This window comes from Cavia porcellus, unplaced genomic scaffold, assembly GCF_034190915.1.
Source record: "Cavia porcellus strain 051 isolate PalLab524CR breed Dunkin Hartley unplaced genomic scaffold, mCavPor4.1 scaffold_5, whole genome shotgun sequence".
Lineage (NCBI taxonomy): Eukaryota > Metazoa > Chordata > Mammalia > Rodentia > Caviidae > Cavia > Cavia porcellus.
The window spans coordinates 33,490,849-33,518,595 of record NW_026947488.1 but is presented as its reverse complement, the minus strand read 5'-3'; the positions used below and the strand labels follow the sequence as shown (position 1 = coordinate 33,518,595).

Sequence of the window (27,747 nt, the reverse complement as noted above, 5' to 3'; positions counted from 1 at the left end):
ACAAGGATGCTAAGGAGGAGGACGGGGCTCTAGCCTCGGAGTCGTCTGACTCCGAGGACGAGGAAAAGTTAAATGGCAAGGAGGCCAAAGAGACCAGCTGTCAAGAGCCTAAATCGCTCAATAAGGAGTCGCAGGGTTCTTTTCCAGCGTTGCCCCGCGAATTGCGCTCTGCTCAACCTGGTCTGCGGAGGAGTAGAGAGCTCCTGAGCGCTCCCCGGCGCGAGAGGGAGGCGAAGCCTTCCGCCCCACCTTGGGGGCCGTTTCCGGAGGCGATCCCTCGCCGCGGGGCGGCCGCCCGGGAGCTCCCTTCCTCTTCGCCAGAACAGGAAGTGATGCACGGGCCCCCATTTTCCGCCCAATCACGGCCGCTGTCTTATGCTCCGCCGCCGGCAGGTCGGTATTTTTACAGGCGGCTTTGACAGGGGGGACGCTTGTCTCATGAGGTACATCCACCTGGGATAGATAGTGGCCCCTACGAGATATTTCCTGTACAAGTAGCTATGGGCCAGGGACGCAATGTATGGGAGCCTTTTGAGATAAAGCAGATTAGAGAACTTAAAAATGCAGTTACAACCTTTGGGCCGACTGCGCCTTACACCATTGCCATGCTGGAGAATCTGTCTTCTGGGCCCCTCACCCCCGCGGACTGGATTCAGCTGGCAAAGGCCTGTCTGCCCTCGGGCAGTTACCTGGATTGGCGAGCCTGGTATGCAGAGTTCTCTGCCGAGCAGGCTGAGAAAAACGCCAATCGAGGAAACCGGGGGTGGAACAAGGAAATGCTTATGGGAGAAGGTCGGCACGCTGATGACCAGACCCAGTTCCCCGGCGCTGTCTATGAGCAAATCAATGCCATAGGACTCCGCGCCTGGAAGCAAGTAAGTGGTGCTGGAACAGCCTCCTTGTGTCTTTCAAAAATAATTCAGGGTACCACAGAGCCATTTGTTGACTTTGTGGCCCGAATGCAAGATGCTGCCGATAAGATATTTTCTGATCCGGGAGTGGCTCGACCGCTGGTAAGGCAGCTGATTTTCAAACAGTGTACAAAGGAGTGCAAGGCGGCGATAGCTCCTCATAAGAACAAGGACCTCAATGCCTGGATTAGGATATGCAGAGAGATAGGGGGGCCGCTCTCCAACTCGGGAGTGGCTGCTCTCCTGGCCGCGGCTGTACAGCAGAGGGGACCTCGCGGGTTAAAAGGGGAATGTAAGGCTAAAGGGTGTTTTGCCTGCGGGGAGCCAGGACACATTAAACGTCACTGCCCAAACAATGCAGATGCTAGGCCTCGCCCTAGGAATAAAAAACCATATGTTTGTGGGCGATGCAAGAAGGGATCACACAAAGCTGAGGAGTGTAGGTCGGTCTTTGATGCTCAGGGCAACCGTATTTGTGGACAAGATGCTAGAGAGCCAAAAAACGGCCAGAGGGGGCCCCCTTCACAGACGGGCCCCCGCCCCAGAGACAGGACAGCTCAGGGTGGCAGCCTTCAACAAGGGCCACCCCTGGGTCAGCAGGTGTAGACCTCAGTGTCGCCTCCAGACTTATATGGGTGTTCATCTTGTCATTTGTCACTCAGCACCCTATAATTTTTCCAAAGGTTACTGCCTCTGAGCCATTAGTCCCAGCAACTACAATATACACAGATGGCTCTAAGACGGGGATAGGCGCCTATGTGATCCTAGGCAAGCCCCCGGTTACCATACAATTTGAACCAGATCAGCCTCAGGTGGTGAAACTGCAGATCGTTAAAATGATTCTTAAACGGTTCTCAGAGGCCATTAACATTGTCTCCGATTCTAGGTATGTGGTCAATGCTATGCAAGTGCTTGAGACTGCCGGTTTAATTAGATCCACTTCCACAGTGGCTGGACTGTTCCTGTCTATCCAGACATTGCTTCAAAACAGACACCATAAGGTCTTCACCACCCACATAAGAGCACATACATCCCTGCCAGGGCCTATGGCACAGGGGAATGCGGCTGCTGACACTGCCACTCGCCCGTTATAGATTTTTACCTTACTAACACCAATCGAGCGAGCCCGTGCCTTCCATGATAAATTTCATGTTAATGCCAGGACACTAGCAAACCATTTCCATGTTTCTAGAGCAGATGCACGAGATATCGTGCGACTATGTGACTCCTGTGCCACATACAAACCTGCCATACCGATGGGAGTAAACCCTCGAGGTTTGATCCCTGGTGATGTTTGGCAGATAGACATCACACATATACAGGAGTTTGGGACTCTTAAATATGTTCATGTTTCCACAGACACCTGTTCTCGCGTCATATTTGCAACAGCAGAAACAGGTAAAAAAGTGTCTAATGTGATCAATCATTGCCTGGCGGCTTGGGCCGCATGGGGCAAACCAAAAATATTAAAAACTGATAATGGACCAGCCTATATAGGCAAAGCCTTCAATGAGTTCTGCAAAATGATGGAGGTTCAATTAAAACATGGTATCCCATACAATCCCCAAGGTCAAGAAATCATTGAGAGGGCTCATAAAAGCCTCAAAAAAATTTTACAAAAACAAAAAGGGGGAGTAGGCCAAGGCCTGGCCCCAAAGGCACGATTATCCATGGCACTATTCACACACAATTTTTTAAATTTAAATAATGATAATCGCTCCCCAGCTGTGGAGCACTGCAACCCTTCCCCCAACCATAAAGGGTGGGTGAAGTGGAAAGATGTCCTGACAGGACAATGGATGGGCCCGGATCCGGTAATCAGCTGGAACCGAGGCGCGGTTTGTGTTTTCCCACAGGAATCGGGACGAGAACCACTGTGGATACCGGAGAGACTGACACGGGCAACAAAGCCCTCGACTGAAGATCAGACCTGCCCTACTGGAGATCCATCACAGACCAACCAACAAGATGAATAGAAATAGCGGTAGCCCGAAATGGACAAGAAGATCCTCAGGCATATGCATGGCTCGCTCGCCTAGCCTACGACCGAGTCTAGGGATGGTGAGCTTCCCACACTCCTCCTCTAAAAAATTATGATATAGCAGGGTAGATGAGTCAATGACGGGTAAGAGCGTGCCTCCCCAGCATGACTCGACCTAAGCCAGGCCCTACCCCATCCTGCACGTAAGCCGCTGGACTGTTAGATGCTGCCCAGGTCTAAATTTCTCTCCGAGGGGATTTCTTTACGGAGAGGAAATGAGTGCAAGCTTGTGTGCATCCAGGTTCCGTCCAGTTTGTGCCTGGCCCTAGAAAAAGGACGAGGGCCTCAGGGCCTTGGCAGACCATGGGACGGCCGACCAGGGTCTAAGCCAAGGACCTACGGTGGGCCTACGCATAGGGCATAAGCCTCTGCACCCAGTCCAGGAAGGGCTACGATGCGCACATTCATAAAAAATAAAAAAGGGGGAGATGTTGGGAGCCGCAGCCCCGAGCCCGGTCGCCTCACTTGGCGGACGTGAGGCCTGTAGTAAAGAGTGAGGCCTGAGGTAGATTACCCCTCCCATCGAATATGTTAGTTTCCTGCTTACCGCGTAAACAACCCGCTCAACAATATAGTCTGCCTGGCAACTGATGATGTTAGCCAATCAGCTTGCCTTGCTTACTTTAACATGATTGGACACTGTACCCGTATATATACCGGTGCCACCCCTGGGCGGAAGAAGAAGCCAGATAGAAGCCCGGAAGTAGAAGCCCAAAAGGAGCCGCGGAGAGCGGACCGGTAGAGGCTTTGGGGCAGGCTGAAGCACAAAAGGAGCCGCGGGGAGCGGACCAAAGGAGGCTTCAGCTGGGAGAACCCAGGGCAGGCTGTACAGAGAAGGAAAATAAAAAGAAAAGGTTGTCCACTACCAGACTATGTCGTGTGTCCTTCCTGCCGGCCGGGAGCGGACATCGACACACTTTGTACTTTTTTGTTAATGTGTTGCTGGGGCTGGGGGGGGAGCAGGGCTACACACAAGCTGGGCAAGGCCTACGACCCTGAGCTACACCCCTAGCTGAGAGCTTGTTTTTACACCATTATCATGTCTACTTCCTCTTACGGTATGTAGAATAAGCTAGCATTTAAAAGACCAAATGTGAAAGAACACCTTGATTATTTTTAGATGACATTTACTTTTATTGTAAGTGTAATTCAGGGCAAGTATGGAAGGATATTTTTTGTCCTGTTACCAGTCCACCCTGTTCTCAATCTGATTCCAGCTACTTCAATTCATTAGAATTCTGAGCAAAAAAAATGCAAAGAAATACGAGTGATTTTCAGAAGTAGAAGATCACACCTGGACAATTTTGAATTTGACTGTTCCTAAACTTTTCCCTCTTTTAAGCTGCTGAAAAAGTCTATTGAAAGCAAAGACTGGCCTGAAATCCCCTTCCCTACATTTATCTAACACCCTCGACCTCTCGCGTGCACACACACACACACACACACACACAAACTCTCTCTCTCTCTCTCTCTCTCTCTCTCTCTCTCTCTTCTCTCTCTCTCTCTCTCTCTCTCTCTCTCTCTCTCTCTCTCTCTCTCTCTCTCTCTCTCTCTCTCTCCCTACCACCAAAGGCAGCATTTGGTTCGGCAGCCACACAAATCCCCGAACCCAAAAGGACAGCAAGTAGGCACAACTCAGGCTCAGGGACGGCAAGCAGACCTAAGTGATGTGACATTCCTGGGTCCCCTGCCCGCTGGATTCTCCCTTCTTTCCTGTTCTGCTCTTTATAAAAATAGTTTAAGGGGCCAAGTGGAGCCAGGCAGTAAGGCCACAGTGATAGCAACCAAGGCTGAGGGGACCGGACGGCAGCTCAGCTGCAGCACGCAGCTGTGCTCTTATCTGGCCAGAGGGGACAGAGACAACAAAAGACCCCAAAGCAGGGACAGCGGATGCCTGGGAAAAGCACCAGCCCAGCATTGTGGTGCCCTTCTGCTGAGCAAATAGTTCAAACTGCTCCTTCCCATCTCCTATTCTCTCCCTGGTACATTGTTTGTGCCCTTGCATTTCATTCTGCAAGAAAGCGGCTCACGGGGCCTGTGAGCAAACAGTCCAGAAGAGAGCTCGCCGGCCGCCTCTCCTCCCGGGAGAACTAGCATTTTTATTTCGGCTCCAAGCTGTCAAAGACCTGGAGAGTTTAAGTCAGTGTCCTGAATTAATTGCTTTAAGCTGGAGCAAGCTCCATGGGCTATCCAATGTCCAGAAGATGTTTATTAATAACACTTCCTCCAAGATTCTGGCTCTAAGCTGTCCCTTGGTGTGGCCTTGATCCTTGTCCCCTCTCACCCCTGGCCTCTCTGTCTCTTGCAGGCATCGTGACAAAATTTAGAATGCCTGGGGTGAAGAAAAAGTCCACCTGTGCAGCAGATGCGTGTGTGGACTGGCATCTCTGTTCTCACCCAGCAAGGTCTGGAGCTGTGGCCACAGTGGGTAAGGCCCCAGGGCAGGCCGAGGGGGTGGGCAGCAGGGAGCCCTCAGCACGGGTGGCAGACAGAGCTGGGGGCCCATGACCTCACTCCTCACTCTGCCTCTGGCAGGTAATTCGGGGAGACCCATCGCATGATGCTTCTGAAAAGATTTCCTAGTACAAAGGGAAAAAAAAGGAAAATAAAAAGTTCCCTGTAAAAGAATGAAATAATAAACCAGTTTTTATACAGCTAGAAGGCCAGGGTTGTGAGCACCACTGTGTGATTTCCCGCTGGACTTTTCATTACCTACCTGAAGAAAATCAATCTATATGGATGGGATCAGCCTGCAGTTCCAGAGATAAAGCAGAAAATAAAGCACTTTGCATATCCTCATATAAAAGACACTTGTGGCCGCACCTTCTTTGGGCAGATGCATTTATCAAAAGAATACTTGTGTCGGGCAAGAGCCAGCCACACTTCATGTCCAGCACTGATGCCGCTGACACTGGAAATTTGACCCCCTAGAGAGGCAGTGGCTAAGGAGTGCCCTGCAGATCATATCAGGGCTTTTGCCCTTCTTCAGCCTCTGTGTGGGCCTGATGAGTGCTTCTCCCAACCCAAGCTCTCTTCTAGCAAAAAAAAAAAAAAAAAAAAAAAAATCTTTCCCCGTTAACATGGATTTTGGGCTGAGGACTTCAAGGGCCTCCTGAATCCTCTCCACAGAGACAAAGCATTCTGAAAATCACATGGTATCAAAGACCCCACCGTGCCGCCGTCAACACTGGCTTGGACAGTGGCTTCATTCCCTCGTGTCCTTTCCACCCCAGCAAGTCTACTGGGTCCTACCCTTCTGCCACCCTGGCCAAGCAGGTCCACCTCCATCCCTTCCTGGAAAGCTACACCCCCTGTGCCACCTTCACCAGCCCTGCTGGGCACAAGCAGAGCCCTGAGAGCATGGCGGGCTGCTGCAGGGTGCCTTGGGCCTGGGGCTCCTTCTGCTCTGGTCCTAGGTTTCCCTGTAGGGCTGCACAAGTCAACATTTGAACTCCCCACCCCGGGAGGGGTGATGGGTCACTTTTCACCTCCAAACAATTCCTGAGTTTGTGGACATTTTCTGGTCACACAGAAAAACCAATGTCCTAGGTCACCCAGTCTGAAGTTGAAGCTTTCTAAAAATCAGTCACACATCTTGTCTTCCCCCTTGCTGCTTGGTCAGGTGGTGATTTGGACTGATGCTGGGGCTGGCCAGCAGGGTCCCAGGCATCTCACCAAGTGCTCCCACAGTGAGCTACACTTCCAGGAGCATTATGGTTCGTTTGTCATATGACAGGGGCCAAATGCATCCTCAGCCACCTCGTTAGCCAGCCAGGACTTCAGTCTGACAAAAGGACAGGCCAGCACTTCCTCTCTAAAGACCTTCATGATGCTGGCCTGGCACTGTGGACCAGCTCTGAAATTGTGTCACCTTCTCCCTTGTTCCAGTGGGCAGCATTGGCACATGGAGCCCATCTGGAATTGTACCCATGAGTCTGGGGACGAGTCTGGCCGTGTGCCTCGTGCCCTGGTCTACAGCCATTGGAGGCTCCCAGAGAAGCGTCCAGGGGCTGCCTGATGGAGTCGTGGCCTTTTGGGACCACTCTCACAGTGGAAGAAGCTTATGGGCTTTCGATCACAAATATGTGCAAACGTCTTCTAGCTCATAGTTTTGGCAAAGGAACTGTGAGTAAGCAAATCTAGACAAAACATAAGGAAAGTTACACAGTTAAATTTTTTATTGAAAAGGGAGGTTATGCTGGGAAAAGCTCTTAAATTCTCCTAGCAAAAATAATGCTCCTAAAGAGTCCAGGGTGAATTCAACAATTTGACCCAAAGCTTAATTATTAATTAAGTGAGGTGGCATTCTAGAGAACTGATAATAGCACACAGGTTTCACCCAGCAGACAGAAAATCTTTTAGGAGTCTCAGAACCCCATTTCCATGAGAAAAGAGAACATACCGGAGTGGGCACCGCCTGGGCCTGTGACAAATAACGTGCTGGAAACTGTCTTTGCTGAGTGACATCTGCGGCCAGGGTAACTCTCCCTGCCTAAGCAGAATCCTGGCCCTGAGTTGCTACAGGACCTATGCTCAAGGAATAAATATTTACGAAACAGGAAAAACTGGATTTATTTAAAAGGTATTATTAGTGACCACAGCGTGTGATGTTATTTCCCAGAGGAAGAAAAACGCACCGCCAAAAGTCCAGTAAACGTTACCTAGGTCTATACCTGCAGATAAACACAGAAAAAAAAGTCACTGCAACTTTGCCTGCTCTGGTATTTGAAAAGCCTGCACTAGCGAGATCCTTGATCCTCATCTTTGTCGGGAGAGGAAACGTGCAGGAATGGGGCTGCCTGGCAGGGGGACATCCTGGGCCAAGGCAGAACCCCCACTGTTTCAGCATCCAGGGGAGCCTGGTAACCCAGCTGCCTAAGGCTACTGCCTATGTCTCAGCTATGCTTCCATCCAGGTCTCATTCCTCTCCTTCCATGTGTGCATAGAAGCTTTAAAAATAACCAAGGTGCAGAGCAGTCTTGATTTCCACCAATACCAATACAAAATGTGTTTCCCTCAACTGAAAAGCTGCACTGTCCTGGTCACAGCAGCCTGGATGGAGACACAGGAGCCCACCCAACAGGAGGAGAACTGAAAGGTCCCCTGAACTTCACTCTTCCACCAGGCCACTGAGGTGGAAATGCTTTCCTAGCATAGGAGGTGGGATGGGAAGGGGGGTCTGTGTCCTGCCTCCTGGTCCTCCTCTAGTCTCATCACACCTGCTCTCCTCCTGTTCCCCCCCACCTCAGATGCTGCAGGTTCCCCACATTGCATGAGGTCCCTCAGATCACCCCACACTGACAGTTCTTTTTACAATAGAGAAAAAAATAACAAATGCGATTTGACAATTTGAACAGTGAATGAAATTTCCATTTTGAAAGTGAAATGTTAGGGGCTGGGGATTTAGCTCAGCCGCATAAGTGCCTGCCTTGCGAGCAGGCAATCGTGAGTTCGATCCCCGGTACTGATAAAAAGGAAAAAGACAAAAAACAAAAAAAAAAAAAAAAAAAAAAGAAAGAAAGAAAGAAAAGAAAAGAAAAGAAAATGAAATGTCACTGTGGAGAGAAATTCCTGGATAACACTCCTGTAGAACAGGGACAGGCATGCCGTGAGACGCACGGCTGATTTGCACTGTGGCTGATCACAAGTGGTTTACACTTTCATAAGTGGAGAAATAAGCAAAACATCTCTAAAACTAAATTAACATCTGACCAGTAAAACACTTTCATCACGGGTCACAATGCTTCTTTTTCTAAGCACTTCTTAGACTACTGTTATTGTGTAACAGTAAGACCTGTGTGCTATGTGATAGGGTACTTACTTGGCACACACAAGGCCCTGGGCTGCACCACACACACACACACACACATACACAAACACACCAGCATCCACAACCAAAACAGCCCATCCTGCTTCCTCAATTAACATCTCCTGCCATTTAGTGAACACAGGGATGCGGCATTCCGGAGAGAATGGTTTCTTCAGAGAAATGAGAAAGCAGTCGCTCTTACTCAGCTTGGGTATAAGAGCTCTACAGCAATCTCCTCCAACAGCGCTGACTGCACCCCCAGAGGCAGGGAGCCCTGGCTGCCATGCAACTCCACTCTTGACATGAGGGGCTTGCGAATCCTAGGGAGAGGGTCGAATGTGCTGTGTTTCTCTCCTTGGGATTCTGCGGGACAGAGCCACCCACACCTTCATAGCCGAGCACAAAGCAGGCACCGGGCAGGGACGACTAGGGTATCTCTGCCAGAGGAGCCACTAGGCTCCACTCAGGCATTCAGTAACAGCTCAGAGCAGCATCTGCAGCTTTCGAGAGAAGATGTTTTGCTTCCCGGTTTCTGGGCTCTGCTCACACTTAGCAGCTGTAGACAGGCAGCTGCACCAGGGCCCCCTCCGTGAACTGGAGTCAGATGTTGGAGTTTAAAGACCCAAGGACATGGGTGGAAGCCTGTCTACCCCTCAGGATGAGGGAACGAATGCGAGGACAACAGGAAATACAATAGTCTTCTCACTTTGAAGAAAGATAAGCATTCATTTTCAAGGAATTTCAGGAGAAAGAATTTCTAACAGCACATACTAAGATGTAGGGTTTATTTGCAGATGTAAATTTCTTTTTCCTTTTGAGTAAATAAGTAATTAAATAAAGAAAAGCCAACAAAAGGAGAGACTTGGGCAGCTGGATATTTTGGTTGACATCACGCAAAGTAGTCTCACATTTACAAAAAGGGACATTTTACTTCGAAATTCTATGTGACCCTCCCTGTTCTGCCTAAAAAGCCACCTCCTGTTCAAAAATGCAGAAGCCACGGATGAGAGACAGAACTCAGGAGCCTGGTCTTGGCGGGTGGAGTTGAAGATGTGGGGTTCAGTAAGCATTACTCCTGGCAGGGACGCGCCTACCAGCTTTCACCTGCCTTCCCGCTGGCTCCGCAGTGCAGGTGGCTGCATTCCCTTACTGAGTACCCCCAGAAGGTCACATGCTTCGCCTCAATGGCAATTAGCTCCCTTTTTAAAATGGAAAATGTCATTAAGTTCTTGAATAATTCAAGAGCAGAGGTCACAATACAGTGTCCCTTTTGGGGGTCTTTATGGTGCAAATGGTAAAACAAGGCGACCCTATCAGTAGGAGTAGATCTAAGGTTACAATGTGGCTCTATTTAGTGTGACAGGAAAATTAAATTAGGAAGGCACTCACTCATTGTCACCGCTAACAGGCTTGGGAAAATTGGGGATGGGGGGAAGTCGACAATAAGCGAGGGAAATAAACATATTTCGTTTTAATTGGCTGCTGCTTCCCTTGCTTGATTTTGAAAATAACAACGCCCGCTCAGCACAGCTCTCCTCAGACACAGACCGTCTGCTTCCCGGATCTCACGATTTAAAGGATCCGCCCAAGACCAGCTCCGGAGCCCGTGCGCACCCGGGGACCTGGCAGGAGACTGAGCCGGGTTTGAGTCCAAGTGGTCCGGCCTGGTCCTGCTGTCAGGGCTTCTAGGACGAAGGGATATGGAGGCTCAGGCTTTCTCCCTGCGCAGGGGACAGCGGGGGCCTGGAGGGCTGGGACACAAGAACCGCCTCCTCCCCGGGGTCCACTGTACCGGCACCCTGCACCCCGCAACACTAGCTCTCGGGGTACTCGACCCTCCCTAGTCCAGGCTGTGGGCGTGGCCGCTGTCCGTTGCCCCACCCAGCCCTGGATGCCCCCAGCCGACCTTGGCCCTGAGAGGGAAAAGGGCGCGGGTCCCCGGCAGCAGCGACGGGATGGGGTCGGTTCCTGCGCCCTGGGACTTGGAAAGGAGCTCGGTAGACTCTCTGCCTCATGCTTTTCAGATTTTTTTTTTCTTGCTCAGTAATGTTCAGCTGCCCAGGAAAGTCCCTTGTCCAAAACCGACACCGAGAGAAGCAGGAGGAGCCCTCAGAGTCCCCAAGTCCCCAGCCTCAAGCGCCCAGAGGACCCGCGCCCCATCCTGGGGCTCCGTGCGTCCTGAGCGCGGAGCCTGGGAACTCTCGGGCCTCTCCGCCCCAGCGCCGGGCGCTCAAAGAGGGCGCTGCGGGGCCTCGGTCCCAGAGAGCTGAAGGGGTGCCACTCCGTTTCAGAAGCAGGCTGGGTTTGGGGACACTTGCAGAAAGGTTGGCCTTCAATGCTTAAGAAATTCTCATTGCAAAGGTGATCCGCTCTGCCGGCGAGCGACCTGGCCCACATTTGGACCTGTTTCCGAGGAGAATTAAAGATCACGCTTCTTCGTGCTTGGGGTAGGGGGAGGAGAAGCGGGGAGCAGTCTGGATGCTTTTCATTTTGTAAAGCTGCCATTTAAGCAAACACTTGGGGTCTCCGGGCCGCTATAATTCCAAAGGCAATTTTCTCTGGTTTTAATTTGATTTGCATTTTTCAACTTTGATAATATTCAATTTCATGGCCGAGTACACAGGTAAACACCGCTGGATCCTGATTTTCTCCTCTTCTCTCCGAGCGTCCCGGGAGGTTACGCACAGAGTCCTCAAAATATCTGCAGGTTTCCCCTGAATTATTTTTTTCAAAATTCAGCCCGACTTTGACTGAGCTCCGGAGGTGGCAAAGTATACAAAATTATCGACATCAGACCGAGGCAAAGTGCAAGGGGACTCGACCCAGCTTTACAAAGTGGAGGCGAAAAGAAAGCAAATCGCTAATCTAGTACTCGATTCTATTTTTACCAAGAAACAGCCTTATTGTATTTCATAATTTTAAACAACCCAAAAATGATAAATGCGTTTCTCTCCAGAAATATTCTTAATGTAAATTTTATCACCACAAGGTCAAACACGGATAAATACAAAGAAATGGTGCAAGCACACGTTTCATGGACACTGCGGAGCTGGCCTGTCAAACATAACAGAAGAAAACATTAAACGAAATTAGGTGATTAGTTCTAGTCATATCAAACCTGATTTTCAACAACATAGCCAGCCAGGAACTCTGCTCATGATAAAGAAACCAGGAGGAACACAGTGACCCACTATGGTCTGCTATGCCCAGAACTCGTGTCCACCAACCCTTTTTACTTTCATTCTCCAAACGCCCTGTGGGCTGAGGCATGGTGGAAGGAAATAGCTGGGCTGCATCAAGTGTCATCATAAATGTATCAAGACTCCAGATGCATTTTACACTCAATTTACAAAATTATGCTAGAAAAAAAAGAAAGGAGAAAGCGAAGACAAAAACTCTCTTGGCTTGTGCAGGCATACTTTATATTAAAAAGTCTTCTGGTTCCCAGAGCAACGCTTCATTCTTTAAAATACAAATACCTGCCTTCTGCTGCTGCTGGGGGAGATATTTTTACCTTAACTATCAAGAATTTACAAATTATAAGGTTCGTTTTATTTTTAGGATTTTTTTAATTTGGAGAGTTCATGGACAACACCAGTGATTTTTTAAAATATTAGAACAACTAGGGATTTTTGGTGAAAGCTAGCTAGAAGGGGGCACTGTATTTGAAGTCCATGTGTGATCGAATTTGAAAAATGCCTTTTAGCGAGTAAAAGGAATTTAGGCAAACAAAAAAAGAATTCCATCTGAAATAGGACCAACTTTGAAAGAGAAAGTTTCTTAATTTTTACAAAAGCACTCATTGCAGACTGATGACCCAAAACATTCAGGGAAAACAGTTCTTTACCATTTGGCTTCTTAAAAATAGCTCTTGCATTTTTAACTCGGTACTGTTTAGGATTGGTACTGAGATTTTTCGCCGCTGTGGATAGCTGGTGATTGTGTCTGTTCTTATAAAACAGGCAGCTGTATGCCCACGATCATTACAATGGCCTCCAGCAAACCTGTTCCTGGAGTTAGAGCTAATGAAGGAGTCTAATTAGAACAAATGGTCTATTCAGAGAATTGGGACTTGTGGACAATAGGGAGCGTCTTTCCCTTTTTATTAGTAATTGGGGAGTAAGTGAGGCTCTTGTTAAAGACCTTAAAAGTTTGGTGCCCAAGGAGTCAGTTTGCCACATTAATTACTTTTACCCCAAGAAATCTGTGTGGAGGACCAGGGTTGGAGGGGTACAGAAGCCCCTGCTCCTGTATGGTGGCTGGAACGTCCCCACCCCCAACTTCTATCTGCTGGGTTAGAGCTGTGCCGGCTTAGCAAAGGCAGAGGCCTGGGTGGGGGAAGGGAGGCCGACCAGAAGGGCTGGGAAGTCCCCAGCAAGTGTGCTAGCCAGGTGGGAACTTAGAGAAGTGGCCAGCAGGGGTTTGGAAAGGGGCCCCACGTTCTCAGAACCTCCTGTAGATACTTGGGAGGGCATGTACATCCCCCAAGGCAAGTGTGAGTCCCCAATGGAGAGCACAGAGCCCCCCAAATTCTTTTGCTGAGGGGATTAGCTATAGATAAAGGGATTGTGATCTGACTGTCCCTACGTGATTAACAGGAGTCCAGAGACCTGTAGAAGGAAGGAGTGTGGGTATGTGTGCATAGCTGTGGGGGGAGAAGAGAGAGAGAAAGAAGGGCAGGAGAGGAGAGTGAGGGTGGGAGATAGCTGAAAGCCAGGGCAAAACCATGCAGTTACTTTTAGTTGTTTACTGAGCAAGGGGAAAATCTAAATCATGCTTTCCACAATCAATGAAGGGATCGCCTGGGGTCCCGAGCTGAGCTGCCTAAATGAGCCTGGCATTCTGATAACCACAGGTGAGACCTGACATCGGTTCTTCCCCAGCTGGAGCCGCAGGAGAAAGGGATTCATCTCAGTCCCAAACCGGAGAAGGGAGCGAGCAGTGCGAGGGGGATTTAATTGTCTGTCTGGGTGAATCGAAATGTCCTTTGAACGCAAAGAAATCAAGAGAGATTGGCCTTTAATAGGCAAACTCTGCTGGTGAGAGAGAGGTGGCAATTAAAATGGAGAGAGGACAGAACATAGATCGGGGACCCTCTTCCTGCTGCCCACCCCATAATCAGCCCCAAGAGTATTCTGTGCTCTCAGTAGTGTCAGAGGGGCTGACAGACAGAGGTTTGGGAACCTGTGTCGCGCTGTGCCCCACCTCAATCTCACCCCTACTGCTGGCGGGGCTGAGGGGACACAGTTCACCATGAACCTCCCTGTAGCTCAAGGAGTCACCCATCCTCAGGCCTGGTACAGATATCCAGTGCATGCTGGCCTAGAATCTAAGTCCCCCAATCCAAGTGTCCCTGAAATGATGCGGCAAAGACGCCAACTCTGCAGGACAGCAACTTCTCAAAGTGGACAAGCCAGGGAGCCTAGCTGCGGGGCCACAGGGAGAGGGAGTGGTGTATACTCTCGCAGGAGGCAGGTGTGTGGGCCCCAGGGCCAGGCACAGCCATCCTTGTCACCCCTTCCCTCCTGCAGCCCCTGAGTGTGTGCTAGATGTCCTCTCCTTGGCAGTAGGCCTGCTGGGTGCAGGGCAGCATCTGTGCGCTTGTGCACACACACACAGATGCTGGGGACCGAATTTGGATACAGGGGTGCTGCCCTGGGCTGGTGGGCTGGGTGTGTAGGAGGCCAGCTGTGGGCGGCCATGCATTCCAGCTGTGCTGTCACCTGTGTTGTCAGGACACCAGGTGGGGGTCAGGGGGAGGTCAGAGGTCAGAGTCTCTTAGGACATTCCAGGCCCCTTGCCAGGTCTGATGAGGAATAAGGCATTGGGTAATCTAGCGCTGAAAGAAACCTGCGTGGTCTAGCTCTCCCCCAGTCTGTCCCAGCATGGCCCTGGCATTTTCTCTTCTAATCACAGTGCTGGAACCGTCCAACCGCTGAATATCTGTGGCCTCCTCTCTCAGCAGCGGCCAGCTGACACTGCTTCAGCGGGGAGCAGAGCGCAGCCAGGTCCAGACAGACTCTTGGCTGGCTCTAGGGACCATGGTCACAGGAAATTCGACCACACACCCCCTCCTAATCTGTCCTAATCTATCCTGGGCACCCTGGCCCCACTCTTCTGAGCTCTTCCTGCTTCCCTCTACCTCTTCCCACATTCCAGACATGCTCCTCCACTGACATAGCCCAGGACCCAAACCCTGAGCTCAGGTGAAAGCTGTTTCCCACTGCTGTGACTTGGGGCCAGAGCTCTGAGTCTGGGAAGCAGACAAGCTAAATTTAGAGAACACAGAACTCAGACTAGGGCTCAGCACCAATCCCCCGGAAACTCTGACTCCCACCAGTGAGGAAGATTAGCCCAAAGCGACTTCAGGGGGTACCTGCACCCTGGGGAGCCCCACTTGATGGTGGGGTCAAACAGAGTTGTGATGAGGAAACAAGATGGGCCAGTTGTGGAGGTGCATGTGCTGTAATCCCAGCACTTAGGAGGCTGAGGCAGGAGGATCCCAAGTTCAAGTTCCACCTGGGTAACTTAGCGAGATCATGTCTCAAAACAAAGAATAAAAATGGCTGGGAATGTAGCTTAGTGTGAAGGCCCTGGATGCAATCTCAAGAGAAAGTAAGAAAGAAAGAGAAAGAGAGAGAAAGATGTACACGTGTTAGGCATCAGAAGGCCATAAGAAACCCAGCATGGTAGAACACCAAGAATCAAAATTTCTGCCAAGAAATAGACTCACTTCTCTGGGTAGAAGGCAAATTTTTCAACCAGCAAGATGGTAGTTGAAATTATAATTTCTGGGGCTGGGGATTTAGCTCAGCGGCATAAGCGCCTGCCTTGCAAGCATGCAGTTGTGAGTTCGATCCCTGGTACTGATAAAAAAAAAAAAAAGTGAAAAAAAAAAAAGAAATTATAACTTCTTTCAGCTCATGAAGTGCACAATGTACTAATATAAATATATGAGTGAATGAATGAAAATGTAGCTAAGAATTGCAAAATAAAGGGAAAGTAAGTCTCCTTTACTTTAGATTGAGGATGGGTTTCAGAAAGTACACTAAACAGAAATCCTGAGCAGACTCTGTATTTTATAACAGAGACCATAAGTTGATGTCCTGGACTTTTTTGGAGTGGTGGCGATGGCACCCAGTCCCTGCTCTGGCTGGTGTCCCCCACTCTTCTAGGAGGACAGTCACAGAATTAGGTTCCTCCCAGGGCTCCTGCCCTATGCTTCCCTCCTTCCAAACATTCCCAAGACAACAATTTAAATTTTCTAGTGATTTAATGCTCAAGACTTAGAATTAGGAATGATATACTTTTCTTTCAGCAAATGAGAATTTCCCCCACAAAACTCATGACAATTATGCCTGCTTTCTGAAAAAGAGACCCAGGAATGAATGAAGATCGAATTTGTACAGAAATAGCAACTCCAGATCCACATGCATGCAGTTCTGCTTTGATTTACTGGGCTCCTGCCCCTCCTGGTCCAAAAACATTCGTGCTTTTCCTTGAACCTGAGTTTTATGGTTTTCAGCGAGTGAAACAATGCAATCCCTGATTTGCTTGGGAAGAAATCTAGTTCTTAGCATTCAAGCAAGTGCATGTGGGGTTGCAAAGGTAAGAGCTGAAAACAGTCAACTTTTACTCTAAAGGCCCAGCGCTACTCCTCTAATCTCACTCACTTTACACATTGGAGATTTGGGGGCTGACATTCTCCTTCTCACCGGATGCTTATGTCTGATAGAGTATTGCAGGCTTCACACCCTACACCATTAGCAACCTCAACACCTCCAGTTAGCAAGAGGGGCTCGGAACCCCAGGCACTGGCCCTGGGGAACCCAGAGGTCTCTAGCTGTGCCTGAATGTAGCTTAATTTGAATTGCCTCTTTTTTCACTTGCAGGTACTAGCTGTGCTAGATAACAGAGAGACACAGAGACAGAGACAGAGACAGAGACAGAGACAGAGACATAGACAGAGACAGAGACAGAGACAGAGGCTGGCAGAGCAAGCTGAGCTTCTCTAACGTGAGCCTGGTGCTGATAGTTCATCTGGAGATCTGAGGGAGATCCCAACTCTGAGGAGCAGCCACTAACACATCCCTGTCTGCTTTCCCTGCCTTGAGAAGCACTTCAGCCCAAGGCAGCCTTCTGCCTTGCAGAGAAGAGGATGCACAGGAGATCTGGAGACGGCCTAGGGTGCAGGGCGGGGGAGGGGTGAGGAGCATCACCTCCTGTCTGGCAAGGGGGACCGGGACCGGGGCGGAATTACAGCTTGTAAAAGAAGCCTCCATCAGTCTCCCAGGAGACAGCCGGCTGCAACTTGGGTGTTCCCGCTTGTTAGCCTCAGCCATAATTGGCCTCTCCTCCCATCCCACACTGTTGGTTTTCTGTGTGTGGCTTTTGGTGTGAGCGTGTTAGGTCATCAACAAACACAAAGCGGGGAGGGCGTGAGGGGGGACACACATGATTGTTTTAAAGAAGAAAGGAGAAAAGGGATAAGAGTGTGGGCAGGAAGGCTGCAAACAGAATGCAGGAGATGCCCCAGGATTTAGGCCTCCGAGCAACCCCTGGAGCAATGGGGTCGGGAAGTCCCTGAGAGTTCTGTCCCGAGCAGAGGCCGCTGGGAGCTGGGCCCCCGCTGAGCTCGCTGGGGACACGGCCAGGCCAGGAGTGTTTTGTTTGCTGTGCGCCTGCCCATATCCAACGCAGCTCATCAAAAAAGAATTTTTCAGAGCTCTCAGTCAAGGTGACCTGCTTTTGGGGGGGGGTACAGATCAAGGGACAGCCAGGACCCCCGGTACCAGGCCCTTGGCTTTTCTTCATCTCTTTTTAAGTTTCTCCCTGACCTTGTTAGCTGTGTGACTGTCCCTACCTCTTCCTTTGGCAGAGGAGAATGGGTCCTGAGCAGTGAGACATACTATTTCTGAGGTCTGCCGGGGAGGGGGTCGCTGTCCAGGACTGAGACACAGTGTGCAGCTTGTGCTCAGCCAGGGCACCCAGCCACTGTCCCAGCCGCTTTCATCTTTATTTACCTTAAAAAGAACATTTGACCCATGTACACAATAAATGTCCTTAAACTGAGCTGCAAATTTTGGAGGTCTTTTTCCTTGTTTTGTGTGTTCACAGTTTTTAGCTTCACTTGCCAACCCATGACTGGCCTGGATCACCAGGTGCTGCTCCCAGGCGTGGTCAGGCCATCTTAAGTGGGCAAAGCACTCCAGGTCTGACACTTGCTCTTCTGTCACTGCAGGGACAGCAAACTGGGGCCACCAGTGCTGGGGGTGCAACTGTGTTCTGGAGGCAGGACTTGGGTCTGTAGGCTGGCTCTGCTGTCACTGCTCAGCAGCCCCAGATCCACAGTGGTGGGGCTAGGGGTGGGGTAGAGAGACCTCTTTCCTTTTCCCTTCCCCCTAATCTTGCAGGATGAAGAGCCTCAGAAAAGGCTTTGCCTTGTTTCAGGATACCCAGTGCCTCCAGCCAGGAGTGCATGAAACCCCTGGGTGCTGGACGCTGAACGGTTCCTCTGGAGCCTACTTAATAACCACCGTCTCTACCCTCCACTGCTGGACCCATCTCTCCACTCTCCTGCCCTACCCCTGCCTGGAAAGGCCCCCAAAGCGCTGAGGGCTGGCTGCTCTGTATAAGCCGGAGAGGCCAGAGATAAAGATCAGGCGTTTAAATTGGCCATTTGAAAGATTACATCTCTTCAGCGAGGGTCTTTCTTTCAAAACTCGCAGTGAATTAAGGGCCGCGGCTACTCTGCACCCGGCTCTCAAAGGCCGGGCACCTTTTAATTCAGCCTTGGAGTGGGCTGGGCTAGGTGACCGGGCGCCATCAAAGGCCCGAGGGGAGGCTGTGGGGCGACACTCGTCTAATGACAAGTAATCGACGAATTCGAGGCCCAGCATTACCAGCGGAACGGGAGGCATTAATTATTTAAAAACGATTAGCCTTGCCTTGCATCCTTCAGGCGCTCCACCTCGCTGGGGATGATCAACAGCCAGGCAAGGCGGAGGCCGGGCTGAGGCGGTGGGTGCGTCCCCTCGAGCAGCGGGGACGATGGGCGCGGACGGCAGCGTGTCCACGACGGGGCTACCTATAATGCGCACAAACAAAAGTGCGCCAGCAACCCTAAGCCCATGCATCCTTGCGACCGATTCCTGCATACCCGGGGTAGCGATCTGGTGATTGCGGCGCCGCTCAGCTGAGCGGTCCATTTGGGTTGGCGGGCAATTTCCGTAGGCCATGGACCTGGTGCATCCCAGCCTCTGCAAAACCGCATTAGGTCCTATTTGGACAGGGCCCCGTAGTATGCCTGACGCCCGAGAGTAAAAATGGAAGACCCTGGGAAAGCGCGGCGTGGAGGGGACCTGTTGGAAAGGTTGGTCCCGGGGGGAAAGTCTTTCCGTACCCCGCCCTCAAAAGCCAAGCGTCCCGGAAGCTGAAAAGCTGCTGCTTTTCCCTGGTCTGCACCTCCCGCAGGCAGCGAAACTGTGCCCGATTTTGCCGTGTCCTAGACGATTCTGCGCCAAGTCCGGCTCACTCTAGCGAGCTCCGGCACCTGACGACTGGTGCTGGGAGAAAGAGGTGACAAAAGGCCCCGCGGCCAGCTTTGGCTTCCTAACGTGGGCCCAGCTCTCGTCCCGGAGGCTCCCATCCTGCTCGTGGCCGAGCCCGCGTGCGTAAAAGTATCAAGGTTTTCTGCGCGTGAGCTCAAATCGCTCTCTCCTTGGAAAGGAGCTGCCCCTCCCCTGCGCCCTGCCACGACCCCTGCCGCCCACGCCAGGCCACACCCGCAAGAAGCCGAGCCCAGATTGCAGCGGGGCTTACAGTAACCAAGTAGTTGCGCCTGGATCTGCCCCGCGTCCCGCACCGGGCACCCCGTTTCCTGCTGATTTCACTCTCTAAGCCACCTCCACACTCTCCTTTGAATCGAGTCCCCGGACCACAGTGGTGGCAGGAGCCTGTTAAAGGCTTCAGTGCCTCGGGGTCCTGCTAGACTCCAACTGCGCCCGGACTTAGACCCCTTACCCTTGCACGCTGCGCAGCCTGGAACCCTCTCCCACCCCTGCGTCTTGCTGGCCCCCGCCGAGCGTCGCGGCCCCTGCGGGGAGAGGACCCGGCCAGGCGGGGAGCCGCGCGCTCCCTACCTGTGTGGCCTGGGTTGCGGACGGCGGCGGAGCGTCCAGCGCGCGGAGGGAGGCGGCCGACTGCTCAGAGCCCCGGCATCCCTGCATTTATTTGAGCTCAAACCGAGCGACTGTTGACTTTAGCGCACAAAGCAAAGATTTCACTGCCCGCTAGTTTAAAAATGAATATTTTACCAAGATATCGATCAGCGTTATAAAATTCAGTTAAGTACAATGGGATCTTGGCAAAAAAAAAAAAAAAAGAATAATAAAGGAGGGGGAGGCAATATAATATCTGTGCAAATTTGCTGAGGTGTGACGTGGCGTGGGGAGTTCACCCTCCTGGAATTCGGATCCAGCATGTTTTTTTTCGGTTGTTTACTGACTTTGTTTATTCACACATCACGGTTGCTTAAACCCGCGCGCGGAAGGAAGGCGCGGGGAGGCAGATGGGAGAGAGGGGGCGCGCTGCACCCCGCAAGAAGCGGAGCCAGGCGGGCGGAGGCGAAGGGGCGCCCGCTCGGAACGGGGGGGGGGTTGCGGGGGGAGGGTCGCGGACGGCACTGAAAGCAGAGAAGCCGGGACGCGCCGCTCCGACCTCCTCTTCGCGTAGGAGCGCGGACTCTGCTCCCGGCAGGATCAGTGGAGGGGGCGCGCTAAGTAGTTTAAAACGACCCTCGCACAATGGGCGAGCGGTAGGGAACACAGCAGGTTAGGGCCGCGCTTTCAGTCCCCATTGTCCCGCACTCGGCCCGGGCCCTGCCTCTCCGCTCCTTCGCCACGGGAGCCTTTTATGTGATAATGAAACACATTTCTGGCCAGGCTCGCGACGTGTGTGTCCTTGCTGGAGGAGAGACGGCCTGATTGCTGGCCTAGGCAACTCCACCCCCCCCACCCCGTCTCTCTTCCCTGTGTTCTTTGGGACAATGTGGTGTGTTAAAAAGGGGGATTTGAAGGCGGGGGTGGAGGAGCAGCCCCCTCCCAAGGCGTGGGAAGGCCGGGGGGAGTGGGAGGGGCGCAGAGACCACAAGGAGGTGTCCGAGCCGGGAAGCCTCAGAGACACCCCCGGTTTCTGCAGTCGGGAAGCCCGATTTGTAGCTTTCGAAGCTCGAGTCTGGGCTTGGAAAACGGAAGCACCGAGTCTGAGGTTCTGGGGCCCCAGTGCGATTTTACTCAGGCATGAACTAGAGGTGCGCGCTCTAGACAGTCGCTGGAAGGCCTGCGGAGATGGGGTCAAAACCCATGCTGGGCTGCGCTGCTCAGAGCCAGGGTTTCCACTGCAGCCAGGCCATCTGTGGGGCGAGGGAACAGTTTGGAAAAATATATTTTGGGAAAGAAAGATCAAAAGAATGCAAAAGAGAAAAGAAAGGAAAAGCATATATTCTGGGTCCTCATACTTTTGGTTTTCTAGAAGACTCACATAATACCCGCACTGGGCTGCAATCCCACATTGCCAGCCTGGAAACCTGGCCCAGCAGGATGCTTTTGGGATCTCAGGGCTTGCTATGAGGTAGGGGACAGATCTTAAGACACTGGCATCCCGCACCAGCCAAGATCCTTTGACAAGTGGCACTAGGTACCCTTACCTCTGCCTTAGTCCCACATACACCTCATATTTACAAAGGAGAGGTGGAATGTCACTCAGCTGCCCCATCTAGTCAGGTGTGCACAGGGCACAAGACACCCTGGTGGCATAGACACAGGCCTGAGACTGCTGGCCCCGTTCCCTTTCCACAGTAAGCTACCAGGACCACCTCAGCACTAGAAATCTACAAAGGCAGCCTAGGCTCTGTAGCTTCCATGAGGCCTAGGTAGAAACACAGCAGGTACAGGTGAAGTCCAGGCTTCCCCAGGACCAGCCAGTCCTGGACTGGAGTGAGATCCAGGCTTGGCCGCCTTCTACAGCCCACGTTGAGTGCTGAGACAAGAGGAGACTGGTTTTCTCTTAGCTTTAAAAACAAACCTGCCAGAATGGTTCACAGGGGGCCATGTTTCCCTGTGTGCACAGTTAAAAGTCCAGACGGGAAGCACGGCCACAGAGAGGCTGAGAGCTTATGGGGCTAGACTTTTGAGGGCATAGGTGGGAGAGGGCTGGCACCTGAGTTACCCGGAGCCATGCTGAGTGGGTGGTTCAGAGTGGTTCAGGGATGGAGGCATGGTGAGAGGGACAGGAACATGAGAGGAGAACTGGGACCTTGGCCGTGGCTGCTGTATACTCACATTAAAAAAAAAAAAAAAAAAAAAAAGCTTAACTTGGACATTTTAATAAAATGCTTGGAAAACAGCGTGCTCCCCCCAACCACATAAAACTTGCCACCAGCCACTCTCTACCTCCCTCCTTGGAATAATTTTAAATCTGTTTATTTTCAAAGTCAGATAAAAAAAAGAAAAAGAGGAAAAAGAAAGAAAAATCTTGAGGAAAAGATTCAAGGGATAAAACCAGCAATAACACTTTAATATAGATCTGCAGAACTCTGGGCCTGGTTGCCGGAATACACATTTATAAGCCATAAATAAAGCACGCAGAAACCATAAATTAATCAGACCCGAGACCTGGATTTCACCGTGTGGAGGATGGGAATGCATTTTTTTCTTGGTCACTTACAACAGACCCTTACATCATTTGTTTTTCTGTCTTTTTAAACAACAGTACAACCCTCTGGATCTCTGTTAAAACTACATGGTTTTACACCGAGTCACTCACAAAGCTTTTTTTTTAAAAAGTAAATCTTCCCTGCAACAACAGCAACGGAGAACAACAACAACAAAAAGTCGGGTCTGCAGGTGCTGAGAGAAGCAGAGTCTACAGAGTGGGAACCGAAGGCTTTTTTCTTTTCCTCTTTCCCCGCTCCCTCTTATACAGGATGATGGGCATCAACGTGGTCATCTGTGGGGAGCTCAGGCTTCGGAGAAAGTGAGCCTAAAAAGGGCTGTTTGGGGCAGAGGTGTCCTGGGTCTCTCCACCCTTGCACCTCCTGGAACCCCATCCCTGGAGCCTCTACTGGATTCCTCTGTCTCTTTCTCTCTCATCCTTCACCCAGGCTGCTGGAGCCAGCTGGGGCTGCAGCTGTCCTCTTAGGAGGAGTTCATGATGGGTCTTGAGTACACGCCCTGGTAGTAGGAAGTGTCCGCCACCAGAGGTGAGGCATCCAGGCCCGCTTTGTTCGTGACCGAGCCCATTGCCAAGCTGCCGGGCATGGGGGACCCATACCCGGGGTAGTGCATCACCTGTTCATAGGCCTTGAGGTCCATTTTGTGCGGCTGGTGGTGGTGGTGGCTGTGGTGGTGCTGCTGCTCGGAGGACATGAGGTTGTTGATGGAGAAGGGGTGGTTGAAGGCGTAGTGGTGCTCCGGCTTCAGGTGTGCCTCAGGCGGCAGGCCAGGGTGGTGCGCCTGGCCCAGCAGGTGCGCCGCGGCAGAGGGCTGCTGCCCAGGGGAGGGTGCGGGCTCTGGCGGGCTCAGTGCTGCAGAGGGGGGCGCCTTCAGCTCCCCAAGGGCCCCGCGTTTGTGCTCCTGGCAGGGTGAGGCGCTTGAGTGAGGCGACTCTGTGCCCACTGGCGTTTCCGGGGCCGGCCCGGAGGGCTCCCCCAGCGGAACCTGGGCGGCCACAGTCCCCGCACCCTTCTTGCCACCACTTGCCGCCTCCTTCAGTGCTAGCTGCTTCTCGCACTTGAAGCGCTTCTGGCGGCGTAGGTAGCAGCCGTTCTCGAACATGTTGCCCGAATCGGGGTGCAGGGTCCAGAAGGAACCTTTGCCGGGCTTGTCCGGGGAGCGTGGCACTTTGAGGAAGCAGTCGTTGAAGGACAACGAGTGGCGGATGGAGTTTTGCCAGCGCTGCTGGTTCTGCCGGTAGAAGGGGAAGAGGTCCATGATCCACTGGTAGATCTCGCTCAGCGTCAGCATCTTGTTGGGGCTCTGCTGGATGGCCATGGTGATGAGCGAGATGTACGAGTAGGGCGGCTTGGCATGCGTGTAGCTGCGCCGGTAAGTCTTGGGGTCGCGCGCACGGCTCAATCCCGCCTGTCCATACATGGGGCTCATGGAGTTCATGTTGGCGTAGGGTGCCAGGCCGCCCATGGCCCCTGCAGCCTGCCCACCGAGCGGACTCAGGCTGGGACTCAGGTGCGGCCCCATGCCCGTCACACCGGCTGCGCCGGCGGAGCCCCCCATGCCTGCCATGGGGCCGGCGCCCGGGGACATGCCGGCCAGAGACGGGCTCATGCCGGCGCCCACGTACGAGGACATGTTCATGGAGCCCGCGCCCATGTTGCCCGAGCCGCTGCCCATGGCGGCTGCCGACATACTCATGTATGTGTTCATGCCGTTCATGCCTAGGCCGGCGTTCATGTTGCTCACGGAGGAGTAGCCCTGCGGACAGAGCCAGGAAGGGGGACAGCGTTAGCGCCGCGCCTCCAGGGTGCCCACACCATCGCCCTTCCAGTCCCTACCCGGTCTGCCTAGCGGGAGGGCGCGCCTCCCCTGGGCCCTGGTCGGGAGTGCATTTCTCCAGAGCGAACCTCGAGCACCCCTGGGGAAGTTGCCTGCGGCGCGCGGCCGGTCCGGGAGTGTAGCCGGCTCCCAGCCTTACGGAGCCTTGCCCAGATCCTGGGACAGCGGCCTCCCGGAGCGCAGTGAGCGTATCCTCCCTCTCCAGACTCGCCCCAAACTCTCCCGCCCGCACTGTGACCGGACGCCGCTGCCCGGAGTCCTTGGACATGGCCACCTCCAGTCCCAAGAACCAAGCACTGGGATCCCGTCTGGGGTGGCACAAGTGTAGACTGTCTCTGGGCCCCGCTTGTCCGCATTCCTCCCGTGACTCCCTCCCTGTCCCGGGGGAGCCTGGGCGCAAGGGCTGCGGAGTCCAGGGCTCTGTCTCCGGCTCAAAGTGGGGGGAACGGAGGAGGCTCAGAGCGCTGGGAACAGAACCCTTGCGGCGGGGCTTCGCAGCCGCCAACTTTCTTTCTCTTCGTGGTGAGTCTGTGACTCTGCCTCCACCGCGGCCCGGCTCGGGCCCACCTCTCCTCTTCCGCCCCCCACCCTCTCCGGCCGACCTCCCACCCCTCCCCAGCCGCGCGCCGCCAAACATAACTCTGTTAGGATAGTGCGTGGCGCGGCCACGGAGAGGATTTGGAGGCGCCGCAAGTCAATATTTGATCACAAAGTTAATATTATCTCAAGGCTAACAGTGTGTCGTATAAAAAAAGAGACCCATTTGAGTCGAAGGAGGGCGGAAAAGGCTGTTGTCCGCGCGGCTGGGTGGGGGGCGGTGCGCGCCGGGCCGCGATCCCGAGTCCCGCCGCCCGCCGCGCCCCAGCCCCGCGCGCTCACCTCGGGCTCAGCGTAGTAGCTGCTCCAGTCGGACGGCTCGTGTCCTTCCATCTTCACGGCTCCCAGCATACTGGAGGCCGAGTGCATGGCAGTTTAAAATTTAACAGCCACAACAAACGACCGGCAGTCCGCCCCCACCCCCACCCTCTTAAAAAAAAAAAAGCTGCTGGCGTCCGGGTCCCTCCTCCTCGCGCTCGCGCTCCCGCCGCGCCGCGCCGCTCAATACCCGCCGGCCCGGGAGGTGCCGAGGGCGCACGATTGGGCGCGGAGGCTGGAGCCGAGGAGCCCGGGAGGCTGCGCCGAGCCCGCTGTATGGGCGCCCGCGCCGCGCCGCTCCGCACTCCGGCTGCCGAGAGGAGGCTGAGGCAGGCAGTGGCGACCGCCCCGCGGCGGCGGGAAGCTGGCAGCGCGGGGGCGGGCGGGGGGAACGCAGGAGGAGGGGGAGGAGGTGTGGACCGCGCGGCGAACAAGTGCCGCAGTGACGTGGGCGGCTGGTGATATAGCGCGGCGCGCTGCGCGGGCCTCCAATCCCCAGACCCGGGCAGCCCATTTGAATAATCAGCTCACACCTAGGTGAGACGCAGCCCAGGCCGGCGTCCCGCACCTGCCCCTCGGAGCCCCGCACCCCGAGCTTCCGCGCCCCACACCTGGCCGGCCAGGGAGGTGCGCGCAAGGGACGCTGGGGAGGGTGAGCCCTTGTCCTGCAGGGTCTCCAGGACGCCCACTGTGCGCCAAAGGACCGGGAAGAGCCACCCGATCGGCCTGGGGCCACATCCCCGCTCTGTCCCTGAGCACCAAACGCCACCAGGCGCGCGCCTCCGAAGGCGCGTCTGGCCTCGGAGCCCCGCGGAACTGCGGTTAAGCCAGATTTATTTATCCCAGGTTCTTCGCTCCTGGTGCTCATTCTCGGTCATAAAAACAAGCTGGTGACAGCCAATTTGCAAAAAGCTGTAGTATTTAGAAAAACTGTGTACACACCTTGACTGCCCTCCGGAACTCCCAGCAGGCCCTGCCCAGTGACAGTTAGATCCGGAGCGGCAGCTATTGCGCGCATGGCCTGGCGGCCTTGCTGTCCGCCGGCCCAGTCCCCTCCTGCCTGCGGCCCAGAGGGCTCACTGCGGCCAACCGTTAGGAGGCTGCGATTTGTCTCTCTGACAGTCAAGGTTACTTTTCCGGTCATGAGCAAGGTGCCCACAGCGTTTGGTAACTAAAACAAACAGGACAGGTGGGGTGGGGCGGGAGGAGAGAGAGAAAAGGGATCCATGCAGGGTGTGTGAGTTGCTTCAGGAGGGTCCCTGTCCTCTCTGCCCACCAGGGGGGCTTTTTATGAAAACTACAAACTGCAGCAGCCACACACTTCACTGCTTCTCCAGCGGGTGCAGAACAGCTGCCTGTCCTGGCTTAGACGTCCACGACCAGCAAGGCCTCTGCCAGCCTGGAGCTGGAAGTGTACAGGTGCTGAGAGAGGGAAGCCTCTGCCTACTTGTTTCTGAGCACCTGGCCCAGGCCTGGGACGCAGCCCTGTGCGCCTTCTCCCAAATCGGGACAAGACACAAAGCAGATCTGGCCCACCTGCCCCGAATCGGGCTCAGGGTAGCAAAAGACAGCTGTGAGCAGAGCCAAGATGGAAAACACATGCCTCCGGAGGGTCAGGCTGGAAGGTGGACCCTGCAGGGCCGCGGGGAGGGGGGTAGCATTCCCAGACCTGGCCTCCGGGGTTGCGCGGGGTTTGGATTCCATCCTTGGCCATGGAATCGTACATGGTTTGGGCAATCTGTAGGGAAGGGCATTCCTCGCCCTCCCAATGAGTACCAGGCGACCCAAGCCAAAGTCGGCGTCCAGCAGAAGCCGGCGTCCGGCTGTGTAAGCACGGGGCAAAGATGGAAGTGTGGAAGGGGAGCCTGAGAGTACAGTATCATCCAGGACACCCTGGGGGTGGGTGGAGCCGCCATCAGCACCATCCGGAGCGTTGAAAGGGTTTGCGAAGGGGCACAGGCAGGAGCGGCTCTGCAAAGCTCTCTGCGCAGGCCTGGGCAGGAAAACAGCGGCGAGCCACACGGCATGCGTTCCTAAATTGGACGCAGGGCACGGGCACCCTCCGCCCCACGCCGGGCACGCAGAGGCCAGGAACCCAGGCAGCTTCCCGGCCTCTCTGGACTTGAACCCTCCAGGCCTCTACTCATGGGGCGCTGGGAGCGCTTAGCCGCGCACACCCTTTCTGCTGTTGCTCCAGATTGAAATTCTAGTCATAAAAATTATTCCAAAAGTCAAAGAGAGCTCCAGGCTCAAGTGAGAGGAGGTCCTGTCCCTTCCAAAGAGGGGACCCGCGTGGCTGGACCGGGCATCCGGGCGCTGTGGGCATGGCTTCGACGGTGACAGCGCGCCCCCTGTCGGCCCCACATCCGCAGACCCACCCGCGTCCTGGGCCCACGTTCTTGAATAATCAACTCCTGCACCTGGGCGTCTTCTCTGGGTCTCTCCGACCTCCCCCTCCCTGTATAAAAAAAAAAAAAAACACTCCAGAATGCATTTATTTTG

At 53.4% G+C, this 27,747-nt stretch overlaps 1 protein-coding gene across 5 annotated transcripts in view; it reads right to left on the bottom strand.

The window, feature by feature from the left end:
• The window catches only part of Foxa2 (forkhead box A2), a 44,568-nt gene extending 18,805 nt beyond the window's left edge, over positions 1–25,763 (bottom strand). Inside the window, exons 1-2 of one of the 5 annotated variants that reach the window (XM_003476438.3) lie at positions 25,210–25,763; positions 22,307–24,249 (exon numbers count right to left, since the gene is read on the bottom strand). In XM_003476438.3, the coding sequence (XP_003476486.1) occupies positions 22,957–24,249; positions 25,210–25,296 (1,380 nt within the window). In that variant the 5' untranslated portion in view covers positions 25,297–25,763 and the 3' untranslated portion in view covers positions 22,307–22,956. Of the gene's footprint in view, positions 1–19,783; positions 19,802–19,902; positions 20,054–22,306; positions 24,250–25,209 lie in introns of those variants that run through there. The other 4 variants (XR_010047461.1, XR_010047460.1, XR_010047457.1 and 1 more) reach the window with 4 other exon arrangements.
• Between the last annotated feature and the right edge of the window lie 1,984 nt (positions 25,764–27,747).